The 12,828-nt window shown below is 51.7% G+C and overlaps 1 protein-coding gene across 1 annotated transcript in view; it reads right to left on the bottom strand.

Annotated features, from left to right (window-relative positions):
• Nucleotides 1-385: 385 nt before the first annotated feature.
• lamc1 (laminin, gamma 1) overlaps nucleotides 386-12,828 on the bottom strand; it is a 44,213-nt gene continuing 31,770 nt past the window's right edge. The window contains exons 11-28 of the mRNA XM_061085169.1: nucleotides 11,642-11,754; nucleotides 11,309-11,530; nucleotides 10,601-10,789; nucleotides 10,273-10,518; nucleotides 9,990-10,143; nucleotides 9,752-9,894; nucleotides 9,473-9,651; nucleotides 8,162-8,318; nucleotides 7,834-8,039; nucleotides 7,673-7,752; nucleotides 7,333-7,470; nucleotides 4,915-5,059; nucleotides 4,684-4,833; nucleotides 4,091-4,205; nucleotides 3,663-3,862; nucleotides 3,427-3,585; nucleotides 3,257-3,356; nucleotides 386-2,527 (exon numbers count right to left, since the gene is read on the bottom strand). Coding sequence (XP_060941152.1) covers nucleotides 2,271-2,527; nucleotides 3,257-3,356; nucleotides 3,427-3,585; nucleotides 3,663-3,862; nucleotides 4,091-4,205; nucleotides 4,684-4,833; nucleotides 4,915-5,059; nucleotides 7,333-7,470; nucleotides 7,673-7,752; nucleotides 7,834-8,039; nucleotides 8,162-8,318; nucleotides 9,473-9,651; nucleotides 9,752-9,894; nucleotides 9,990-10,143; nucleotides 10,273-10,518; nucleotides 10,601-10,789; nucleotides 11,309-11,530; nucleotides 11,642-11,754 — 2,953 coding nt within the window. The 3' untranslated portion in view covers nucleotides 386-2,270. The remainder of the gene's footprint in view (nucleotides 2,528-3,256; nucleotides 3,357-3,426; nucleotides 3,586-3,662; nucleotides 3,863-4,090; nucleotides 4,206-4,683; nucleotides 4,834-4,914; nucleotides 5,060-7,332; nucleotides 7,471-7,672; nucleotides 7,753-7,833; nucleotides 8,040-8,161; nucleotides 8,319-9,472; nucleotides 9,652-9,751; nucleotides 9,895-9,989; nucleotides 10,144-10,272; nucleotides 10,519-10,600; nucleotides 10,790-11,308; nucleotides 11,531-11,641; nucleotides 11,755-12,828) is intronic.

The following is a 12,828-nucleotide window of genomic DNA, read 5'->3' as shown; positions in this document are numbered from 1 at the left end:
TTTTATTCTGTTTATTTGACTCTTGTAAAAAATTTTAAAGAAAATTGTAATTTGTTGCTTTTATCTTTTGTCATCACGTTTTATTTGATCTGTTGTCTTTGTTGTTTTAGTCATCTTTTTTTTAAAGGTGCTATATAAGTAAAGTATATATTTATAAAGTTATCATATATACATAAAGGTTTTGCATATAAATAATGGTAATTTAAAATCATTTACTTACTCGTAAGGAAGACATGTTGTTTCTGGTCCTAGTCTGCCCCCTAGTGGACGTACCCTGAAATCTTAACTTCTTCAGTTGGACAGAATCAGTCACAGGATGATTTAAAGCTGCATGTAGAGATGTGACCAGCAGGGGGCAGCAGGACGACACAAACAGTACACATGCTGTTCCTGTAGTAATCTTTTATTATTGAAATGTTACGTTTGGATTTACAGGCACATGGGGACAAACAGGGTCACTCAGGTCGTCACATGACAGGAAACAGACGTGACACGGAGGCGGCCCGCGGTCTGTGCAGCACACGCAGCGCCATCTACAGGTTACAACACAAATAACTTGTACATTATAACTTAAAATACTGTTTATACATCGTGTGTGTTTGTGCTGCACAGCCGACGGACGCCGTGTGGATGGAGGGAGAAATGAAAAACTGCAGATCAGCTGCTGACTGTTGGCGCCCAGCGAACATGTGACTGACGAGACGAACGCTAAACATCCGCTCACCTGCAGAAGCTGTTTGTCAACGACCTGATTTACAGAGAGAGACGCCGCTTCACGCCGAGGTGAAGGCGTGAAGCGGCGAGGACGATGAGGACATTTCCTGTGAAGTCAAAAGTGGCGTTCTGCTCTGGAACCGTGATTATAACCTAACTTTATATTAAGGCACAAAACACTCGTTAAAACGGGTAACTACTGTAGTGACATGTGACCGAGCTTATCACATGACTTGTGAGGCAGGCCACGCCCACTTTACAAAAACACATCCTGATTGGTAAAAAGGTCAAAAAAAACAATAATATTCAGTTAGGTTGAATGAAGGCGTGAAAACACAAAATCAATAACAGACAAATGACACGTTAGCATCGCTTGTATACACGATAATAATAACAAACCACAGACGTCGTGATCATAGAGTCGATATATTTCACCAGGAGGTTTCATTGATTGATTGTGGCTGTTTCCATGTTGGACTTTTATTTCTTAACAATCAGCCTGAATCATTGAAGCATCATATATTTACACAAACAACAAAGTCTCACTCTACGTCTTAATAAAAAACATTCACACAAAAATATAACATTTGAAATAATTATTAGCACCAGTGTATCAGATAAAATTCTCGCTACGCAAAATGTACAAAGTTGCATAGTGTTGGATTGAAGCCGGGAGGTTAATGAGTGAAAAGCAGCGACAGACGGTGAAAGTAAAACATGGTGAAACGTGTTCGACCGCGGTGAGACGCAGAAACCCTGAAAGACGCTTCGCCATCGAGTGCACAACGCCACGTCGCGTTATCTCCCATGATGCATCTGGATAACAACACAGCGTCTCACACGATGACAGAAGAGGGCGTTTTGCCACTAGAGGGCGTCTTGTGCAGAAAATGATCGTATATTTTGTAGCTCATTTTCTCACATGTTGTGGGAACAAAACATTAACTTTGCAAAAATCACTGGTTGTGACTTCAGGCTTCACGAGCTCCAGCAGAGCAGGGACGACAACAACTCAACGACGACAACAACTACAAACGCACAACGACGCCGCCCCGCTGCAGGTGGAGACCCGCTGAGCGCCTGTGAGGATTCCTTCACTGTGGTGAGAACGTTCAGCTGAACTCTGTGAAACTCAAACTGACGAAGCTGTTGTGATGAAAAACATAAAAACAAAACATGGAGCGAAGGTTCCTCGAGGCGCCAGGAACCCGCGGCGTGGTTCCTGGCGCCTCGAGGAACCTCCTCCCGCGGTGCAGTCACGTGGGGATGGTGCTCCTGGTTTCTCGAGAGGTTTCTCCACCTCCGCTGAGTTCCTTCTTCACGTTCCTGCGTCTCGAGGAATAAAGACGAAAACAAACTAAAGACAGAACAGAATCAGCTGCTTCTCTCAATGAAAACCGTGAACGTGGTTTGAAAGATTCTTTTCTCTTGTAAAAGAAAATCAGACGAGAATCTGAAAACAAGACGTTTAAAACTGTTTTGGTAAAAGTCGGCGTGTTCGCCGGCGTGTTAGCTGTGAAGGGGCGGGAGTCGGGGGGGGGGCGGGGGGGGCAGGGTTACGGCCGCTCCAGAGACGGCGTGTTGAAGCAGCCCTCAGGTAACGTGTTCTTGATGTCGTTGAGGTTGGTGATGTCGGCGCGGATCTCGCGGATCTGCCGGTCGTAGTCGGTGATCATCTCCTCCTGAGTCCGCGCCACGTCGTTCAGCTCCGTCAGCTTCCTGTCCAGGTCGCTGTCGGCCATCTTGCCCTTGGCCCTCTTCAGCGACTCGTCGATCTGGTTCAGTCGGCTCAGGTCCACCTTGTCGATGTTTCCTGCGAGAGAACCAACCAATCAGAAGCAGCTTTTACAAATTAAATCAGTTTCTAGGTTGAGTTTTGTTGTCATGGCGACGGAGGCTGAAGACGATTCAACTGGAAGAGTTTTTATTTTAAGTTAATTTCTGTTTCTAAACATTTTCTCAGCTTCACTGTAAAGTTTCGTTGTCTGACTGGATTCAGAATCAGATCCGATTCTTCTGAGACTCGATGACTCGACTCGTGTTTGATCTCCAGGTCTGAGGTCAGCGTCTGGAAGCAGCTTCAGCTGCTCCTGAATCTCCAGACTTCCTGTTTCCCTGACTTCCTGTTTCCCTGACTTCCTGTTTCTCTGACTTCCTGTTTACCTGACTTCCTGTTTCCCTGACTTCCTGTTTCCCTGACTTCCTGTTTCCCAGACTTCCTGTTTCCCAGACTTCCTGTTTCCCTGACTTCCTGTTTCCCTGACTTCCTGTTTCCCAGACTTCCTGTTTCCCAGACTTCCTGTTTCCCAGACTTCCTGTTTCCCAGACTTCCTGTTTCCCTGACTTCCTGTTTCCCTGACTTCCTGTTTCCCTGACTTCCTGTTTCCCTGACTTCCTGTTTCCCTGACTTCCTGTTTCCCTGACTTCCTGTTTCCCTGAGGAAACGCCGTCCCGCTCGTACAGACTCGGCCGTGTTGTCATTTTTATTCAAGATAGCGTGAACGGATCTGACAGGACGTGTGAGGACGCTGCTGGTTCTCACCCAGCTGGTCCAGCAGGGCCATGATGGTGCTCAGGACCGTCTTCACGGCGCCCTTGGCCTTCCGGGCGTTGTCCTCGGCCTCCTTGGCGTTGTTGGACGCCTACAGGACAGAAAACAGCGTTTATATTTACACGTTCAGAGCGTGAAGCAGCGCGTGAAGCTCCTCCTACCATTCCTGCCATCATCATGTCCTGGTCGGCCTCGGCCTTCTTCCTGGCGAGCTCCTGTTCAGCAGCGCTCAGTTCATCCATCATGGTGTCCACCTCGGCGTCCAGCTTGGTGGTGTCCTGGAACGCCTTCTCGGCGTCCTCCTTGGTCTTGGCGGATCCCTGAGGACAGACATGTCAGCGTTAGAGTCTGAAGTGAAGACAGGAGCCGAAGGTCCTGGTTCCTTCAGCTCGTTCACCTTCTGCACGTTGCTGGCGATCCTCTCCGCCTCCTCCGCCTTGGTCTTGGCCTCTCGGGCGTCGGCGGCGGCGTTGCCGAGGGCCGACTCCGCCTGCCTGGTCTTCTCGTTGGCGGCCATGATGGTGGCGTTGATGGCGGGGATCTTCTTCATGGCGTCCTCAGCAGCGGTCTTGTTGTCGTTGACCCGCTTGTCGAAGTCTGAAGGAGAAGAAGAGGAAGTGACATCATGAAGCTTCCTACAGACAGAGAGAGAGAGAGAGAGAGAGAGAGAGAGAGAGAGAGAGAGAGAGAGAGAGAGAGAGAGACACAGACAGACAGACAGACAGACAGACAGACAGACAGACAGACAGACAGACAGACAGACAGACAGACAGACAGACAGACAGACAGACAGACAGACAGACAGACAGACAGACAGACAGGTACCTCGGAGGTCGTTGAGGATCCCCTCTGCTTCTCTGAACGTGGACTGACCCTTCCTCGCCGCCTCCTCAGCCAGAGCTTTGGCGGCGTCGGCCCGAGCCAACAGCTGATCTGCCGTCTGTGGGACAGGAACAGGAAGTGGAAATGTCTCGTGGTGTAACGGATCACAAATTTACAGTAAATAATAATAATAATGTACATTTCAATCCAGAGATGAAGTCAAATCAGAGCAGACGTGTGAACTGTGAATGTTAAAAGCAGTCGAGGTGAATGTCAGGTGACTGAAGAAGAGGAGGAGTCATGAGTGAACGAATCACAGCGTCTGACTGGACCATAAAAACTTTATGGATCACAACAGTTGTACAAAGTACGAGATCTGTGAGAAAGAACTTCTGTTCGTTATGAAAACAGACAAATGAGAATATGTCTGAATCATTTATGAAAGAAAACAACAAGTTAAACCTCAAACACCTGCAGTGTGAACGCTTCTTGTGATAATTGTTCTTTAATCGTTTTATGTTCTAACTGACTGGAACCGGTCTGATCACATGACCTCTGAGGTCACACGGCTGTGTCCTGTCGTCATGGAAACCCACCTGCTGCTCGCTCTTCCCCTTCTCCAGCAGCTTGCGGACCTCCTGCTCTTTGGGCTTCAGGTCGTCTCTCAGGTCGCTGTACTCCTTCTCCGTCTTATCGATCAGCTTGTCCAGGTCCGACGCCTCCTTCTTGATCTTCGTAGCTTCGTCCTGAAACACAACCACCGACAGTAAGAGGCGGCGCCACGAGACGACAGCGAGACATAAACACCTGTTCGAAGCCACGCCCACCTCCAGAGCCTTGGTGTCGAAGGGCGGGAGGCTGGTGAGGTTGGCGAAGATCTTCAGGGCTTTGCTCCCGGCGTCCTCGGCCTCGGCCTGGACCTTGTTGGCTTGTTTCTCCAGATTCTTCGCCAGCTCCTTCGCCTCGTTGTACCTGAACCGCCGCGAGAAGGTGGAGGTATTATGTGTCATAATGACGTCATGTGACCGTGACACACTCGGTTGAAGTCTCAAATTGGAAGAAGACGTAAAGGCTTAAATTGTGTTATTAGAGGTAAAGTGACCAATAAGGTAACCGCTTCCTGTCAGAGGTACCCACTTCCTGTCAGAGGTAACCGCTTCCTGTCAGAGGTACCCACTTCCTGTCAGAGGTAACCACTTCCTGTCAGAGGTAACCACTTCCTGTCAGAGGTAACCGCTTCCTGTCAGAGGTACCCACTTCCTGTCAGAGGTAACCACTTCCTGTCAGAGGTAACCGCTTCCTGTCATAGATAACCACTTCCTGTCAGAGGTAACCTCTTCCTGTCAGAGGTACCCACTTCCTGTCAGAGGTAACCACTTCCTGTCAGAGGTAACCACTTCCTGTCAGAGGTAACCGCTTCCTGTCAGAGGTAACCGCTTCCTGTCAGAGGTAACCACTTCCTGTCAGAGGTAACCGCTTCCTGTCAGAGGTAACCGCTTCCTGTCAGAGGTAACCGCTTCCTGTCAGAGGTAACCACTTCCTGTCATAGATAACCACTTCCTGTCAGATGTAACCTCTTCCTGTCAGAGGTAACCACTTCCTGTCAGAGGTAACCACTTCCTGTCAGAGGTAACCACTTCCTGTCAGAGGTAACCACTTCCTGTCATAGATAACCACTTCCTGTCAGAGGTAACCACTTCCTGTCAGATGTAACCTCTTCCTGTCAGAGGTAACCACTTCCTGTCAGAGGTAACCACTTCCTGTCAGAGGTAACCACTTCCTGTCAGAGGTAACCACTTCCTGTCATAGATAACCGCTTCCTGTCAGAGGTAACCACTTCCTGTCAGAGGTAACCACTTCCTGTCAGAGGTAACCACTTCCTGTCATAGATAACCACTTCCTGTCAGAGGTAACCACTTCCTGTCAGATGTAACCACTTCCTGTCAGAGGTAACCACTTCCTGTCAGAGGTAACCACTTCCTGTCATAGATAACCACTTCCTGTCATAGATAACCACTTCCTGTCAGATGTAACCACTTCCTGTCAGAGGTAACCGCTTCCTGTCAGAGGTAACCGCTTCCTGTCAGAGGTAACCACTTCCTGTCAGAGGCAACCACTTCCTGTCAGAGGTAACCGCTTCCTGTCAGAGGTAACCGCTTCCTGTCAGAGGTAACCACTTCCTGTCATAGATAACCACTTCCTGTCAGATGTAACCTCTTCCTGTCAGAGGTAACCACTTCCTGTCAGAGGTAACCACTTCCTGTCAGAGGTAACCACTTCCTGTCAGAGGTAACCACTTCCTGTCAGATGTAACCTCTTCCTGTCAGAGGTAACCACTTCCTGTCAGAGGTAACCACTTCCTGTCAGAGGTAACCACTTCCTGTCAGAGGTAACCACTTCCTGTCATAGATAACCACTTCCTGTCATAGATAACCACTTCCTGTCAGAGATAACCACTTCCTGTCAGATGTAACCACTTCCTGTCAGAGGTAACCGCTTCCTGTCAGAGGTAACCGCTTCCTGTCAGAGGTAACCACTTCCTGTCAGAGGTAACCACTTCCTGTCAGAGGTAACCGCTTCCTGTCAGAGGTAACCGCTTCCTGTCAGAGGTAACCACTTCCTGTCATAGATAACCACTTCCTGTCAGAGATAACCACTTCCTGTCAGATGTAACCACTTCCTGTCAGAGGTAACCGCTTCCTGTCAGAGGTAACCGCTTCCTGTCAGAGGTAACCACTTCCTGTCAGAGGTAACCACTTCCTGTCAGAGGTAACCGCTTCCTGTCAGAGGTAACCGCTTCCTGTCAGAGGTAACCACTTCCTGTCAGAGGTAACCACTTCCTGTCAGAGGTAACCACTTCCTGTTAGAGGTAACCACTTCCTGTCAGAGGTAACCACTTCCTGTTAGAGGTAACCGCTTCCTGTCAGAGGTAACCGCTTCCTGTCAGAGGTAACCGCTTCCTGTCAGAGGTAACCACTTCCTGTTAGAGGTAACCACTTCCTGTTAGAGGTAACCACTTCCTGTTAGAGGTTACCACTTCCTGTCAGAGGTAACCACTTCCTGTTAGAGGTAACCACTTCCTGTCAGAGGTAACCACTTCCTGTCAGAGGTAACCACTTCCTGTTAGAGGTAACCACTTCCTGTCAGAGGTAACCACTTCCTGTCAGAGGTAACCACTTCCTGTTAGAGGTAACCACTTCCTGTCAGAGGTAACCACTTCCTGTCAGGTATCAGGTCTGACTCACTTCTTGTTGAGCTCGTCCACTTCCTGGCTCGTCTTGCTCTCTCCGTTCAGAGTCTTCAGCAGCAGGTTGTACGCCTTCGTGGACGTGTCGTTGGCGTCCTTGGCGATCTTCTCGATCTGATCAGCGTCCATCTTGTGCCTTCAGAGAAACACAGATGTCAGTGCACTCGACTAATGTGCTGAAGACGTGTGTGTGTGTGTGTGTGTGTGTGTGTGTGTGTGTGTGTGTCTGTGTGTGTGTGTGTGTGTGTGTGTGTGTGTGTGTGTGTGTGTGTGTGTGTCTGTGTGTGTGTGTGTGTGTGTGTGTGTGTGTGTGAGGCGACTGTAGGTGGCGTTCTTACTTCTCGGCGAGTCTTCGCGCCTCCTCAGCGAGCAGCGTCATGTTGTTGGGCTCCCCGGCGCCGCCTGGCGGTTTGATGTCCTGCGGACGACATCATGTCAGTCTCTGCTGACGAGCTCTTAGGTGTGAAACAGTTGCCGTGACAACAGCGCCCTGACTCACCACTTTGCTGACGGCGTCCTTGGCCTTGTCCAGCTCCTGCCGGGCTCGGTCGATCAGGTTCTCTGCGTCTCGGACGCGGCCGCGGGCGCGGTCGGCCTGGGCGCCGGTGTGGTCCACCGTGCTGCGGATGTTCTGCAGCCGGTTCCACTGAGTGGTCAGAGTGCTGTTGATGGCGTTCAGTCGCTCCAGCAGGCCTCTGTCCACGCCTGAGGGGTCAGAGGTCACAGACGTTAGGAGAGGTCACAGCCACGGAGCCGTGACGCTAAGATCAGTAGAGCTGATCCCCGTCAACTCTACCACCCCTGAAGCATCCTGGGAACTGTAGTACCTTTGCTGGTCTGAGCCTCGTCCAGCAGGTCCATGATGGCTCGCTCCGCCTCCTTCAGCCGGTCCTCGAACGCCTTGTCGCTGACCGTCTCCTGACCCGAGCCCAGGTGATCGATCAGGGTCTGCAGGTCGTGAAGCTTCTGCCTCTGCTGGTTCACCTGGAGACACACACACACACACCACCCGTCCAGGTTAGACAACACACACACACACTCACACTCTCACACACACACACCACCCGTCCAGGTTAGACAACACACACACACACAGACACACAAACACACACAGACACACACACACATACCACCCGTCCAGGTTAGACAACACACACACACACACACACACACACACACACCACTCGTCCATGTTAGACAACACACACACACACACCACCCGTCCAGGTTAAACAACACAGACACACACAGACACACACACACACCACCCGTCCAGGTTAGACAACACACACACACACACCACTCGTCCAGGTTAAACAACACAGACACACACAGACACACACACACACACCACCCGTCCAGGTTAGACAACACACACACACACAGACACACAAACACACACAGACACACACCACTCGTCCAGGTTAGACAACACACACAAACACACACACACACACACCACTCGTCCAGGTTAGACAACACACACACACACTCACACTCTCACACACACACCACCCGTCCAGGTTAGACAACACACACACACACTCACACTCTCACACACAGACACACAGACACACAGACACACACACACACACACACCACTCGTCCAGGTTAGACAACACACACACACAACACTCGTCCAGGTTAGACAACACACACACACACTCACACTCTCACACACACACCACCCGTCCAGGTTAGACAACACACACACACACTCACACTCTCACACACACACACACACACACACACACACACAGACACACACACACACACACACACACACACACACACACACACACACACACACACACACACACACACACACACACACACACACACACACACACACACACACACACACACACACACACACACACACACACACACTCACACACACTCACACACACACACACACACACAGACACACACACACAGACACTCACACTCACACACTCACACACTCACACACTCTCTCACACACACACACACACACACACACACACACACACACACACACACACACACACACACACACACACACACACACACACACACACACACACACACACACACACACACACACACACACACACACACACACACACACACACACACACACACACACACACACACACCTTGTCTCGGACCAGGCTGTAGCAGGACGGACACGTCTGGCAGCCCGGCGCCGTGCGGTTGTAGAAGTAGTTCTCCTCACACATGTCACATCGAGATCCTACGAAGCCCGGGCGACACTCGCAGCGTCCGTCCTCTTTGCACTGATCCGACTGGGAGCCCTCGGGGTCGCAGTCACATGCTGCAGGTCAAAGGTCACAGGTCAAACACAGGTCAGACACAGGTCAGACACGACTGGATCCAGGAACCAAGTTGTAAAATACACGTGAAGAGTTCCTCACGTTTGCAGCCGGACGAGCTGAAGCCGAAGAAGGCGACCTCGCAGCGCTCGCAGTGCAGCCCCGTGGCGCCGGGCTGACACTCGCACTGGCCCGTGGTGATGTCACACTGGCCGTTGGTGGAGCCAATGGGATTACAGTTACACCTGCGGACACAGAAGATGTAAAACACTCAGAAACACTGAGGGAGAAACATGAGCATCTTCAAGGATCAGAGAGGATGTGGACGTGTTGGTCGGACCGCTCGCAGCCGCTGGCGCTCTGCAGGTTGAAGAAGCCCGGCTCGCAGGCGCCACAGTCCCGCTCGGCCACGTTGGACAGACACGGACACTGACCGGTGACCTGAGAGCAGCTGGTCTGCCCCCCCACCGTCCCGAAGGCGGAGCAGGAGCAGGCTGAGGACGACATGATTATTGACAAAATATTCAATCATTAAAGGATCAATATGTTAATTATGTCTCAGATTAAATCAGCTTCTATAGAAATCACCGTCCCTCTAAACACCTAAAATCACTTCCTCTTACGTTTGCACTTGTCCGCGGTGCTGGCGGCCAGCGGGTTGCCATAGAAACCCTCCATGCAGCGGTCGCAGAAGAAGCCGTCCGTGTTGTAGATGCACTTCAGACACTCGCCGGTCTCGCGGTTGCAGTTGCCGACGGCGTTGGGGTCGATGTTGTCGCTGCACTTGCAGGCGCGGCAGGCTCGGACCGGGCCGCTCTGGCCCAGCGGGTCGCCGAAGAAGCCGTCGTCGCAGAGCTCGCAGCGCTTCCCTGCAGACAGGGGGCGCCGTCAGCACAGGGACACGCAACGAGCTGCACCGGTGTGTGAGTGTGTGCAGGTGCGGAGTGGTACCTGTGGTGCCGGCCGGGCAGTTGGTGCAGACCACCTCTCTGGTTTTGGGGACCACGGCGCAGGTGGCGGCGGGGGGGCAGGGACACGGCTGGCAGTCGTCAGTCGTCCCCTGGGTCGCTTCGCCGTAGAACCCGTCCTGACAGCGCTCGCAGCTCAGCCCGGCCGTGTGGTGCAGGCAGGCGCACGCTCCTGACCCGGGAGAGACGAGAGACAGGTTAGACCGGGTTAGACCAGGTCAACTGGGTCAACCAGATCAACCAGATCAACCAGATAAACCAGGTCAACCAGGTCAATCAGATAAACCAGGTCAACCAGGTAAACCAGGTCAACCAGATAAACCAGGTCAACCAGGTCAACCGGGTAAACCAGGTCAACCAGGTCAGCCAGGTCAGCCAGGTAAACCAGGTCAACCAGGTCAACCAGATCAACCAGGTAAACCAGGTGAACCAGGTCAACCAGGTCAACAAGTTAAACCAGGTAAACCAGATAAACCAGGTCAACCAGATAAACCAGGTCAACCAGGTCAACAAGTTAAACCAGGTAAACCAGATAAACCAGGTCAACCAGATAAACCAGGTCAACCAGGTCAACCAGGTCAGCCAGGTCAACAAGTTAAACCAGTTAAACCAGATAAACCAGATAAACCAGATAAACCAGGTCAGCCAGATAAACCAGGTTAACCAGTTAAACCGGGTCAGCGTGTGTTACCTGAGTCGGGGTCGCAGGCGTCGCTGTGGCCGTTGCAGTTGCAGGGTTCACAGGAGCTGAAGGCGCCGAGCTCTGGGCGGGCGCGGCGGTATCCCAGAGTGCACTGCTCACAGTGTTGCCCCTGGTAACCCTGGGGACAGGTGCACTGCTCCACCCAGCGGGCCGGCACGCCTGGCGCCCGGCGCGCTGTCACCAAGGAGACGTCGTCAAGGTAACCAGCACCTGCAGGTACATAAACAATTAGCCGTGTGTTGTGCGTTGAGTTGTGCGTTGAGTTGTGCGTTGAGTTGTGCGTTGAGTTGTGTGTTGAGTTGTGCGTTGAGTTGTGCGTACTCCGTTCACTGTAGGTGCCTCGGATCTTGACGGCCGTCAGATTGTGAAGAAGCTTCTGGAAGTCCGAGTGGCTGATGGTCGGCCTCCAGGGGTAATCTGTGCTGTCATGGAGCCTGGAGCAGAACAACACGGGTTACAGATCACATGACTTCCTGTCGCACTGACAGCAGATCACGTGACTTCCTGTCCACTGACAGCAGATCAGCTGACTTCCTGTCGCACTGACAGCAGATCACGTGACTTCCTGTCCACTGACAGCAGATCATGTGACTTCCTGTCCACTGACAGCAGATCACGTGACTTCCTGTCTCACTGACAGCAGATCATGTGACTTCCTGTCCACTGAGAGCAGATCACGTGACTTCCTGTCCACTGACAGCAGATCACGTCACTTCCTGTCGCACTGACAGCAGATCACATGACTTCCTGTCGCACTGACAGCAGATCACGTGACTTCCTGTCTCACTGACAGCAGATCACGTGACTTCCTGTCCACTGACAGCAGATCACGTGACTTCCTGTCGCACTGACAGCAGATCACGTGACTTCCTGTCGCACTGACAGCAGATCACGTGACTTCCTGTCGCTCTGACAGCAGATCACGTGACTTCCTGTCGCTCTGACAGCAGATCACGTGACTTCCTGTCGCACTGACAGCAGATCACGTGACTTCCTGTCCACTGACAGCAGATCACGTGACTTCCTGTCGCTCTGACAGCAGATCACGTGACTTCCTGTCGCACTGACAGCAGATCACGTGACTTCCTGTCACACTGACAGCAGATCACTTGACTTCCTGTCCACTGACAGCAGATCACGTGACTTCCTGTCACACTGACAGCAGATCACTTGACTTCCTGTCGCACTGACAGCAGATCACGTGACTTCCTGTCGCACTGACAGCAGATCACGTGACTTCCTGTCCACTGACAGCAGATCACGTGACTTCCTGTCCACTGACAGCAGATCACGTGACTTCCTGTCTCACTGACAGCAGATCACGTGACTTCCTGTCCACTGAGAGCAGATCACGTGACTTCCTGTCCACTGACAGCAGATCACGTCACTTCCTGTCGCACTGACAGCAGATCACATGACTTCCTGTCGCACTGACAGCAGATCACGTGACTTCCTGTCTCACTGACAGCAGATCACGTGACTTCCTGTCCACTGACAGCAGATCACGT

This window comes from Limanda limanda, chromosome 13 (assembly GCF_963576545.1).
Source record: "Limanda limanda chromosome 13, fLimLim1.1, whole genome shotgun sequence".
In the NCBI taxonomy this organism is placed as follows: domain Eukaryota; kingdom Metazoa; phylum Chordata; class Actinopteri; order Pleuronectiformes; family Pleuronectidae; genus Limanda; species Limanda limanda.
This window is presented reverse-complemented; position numbering and strand designations above follow the sequence as displayed.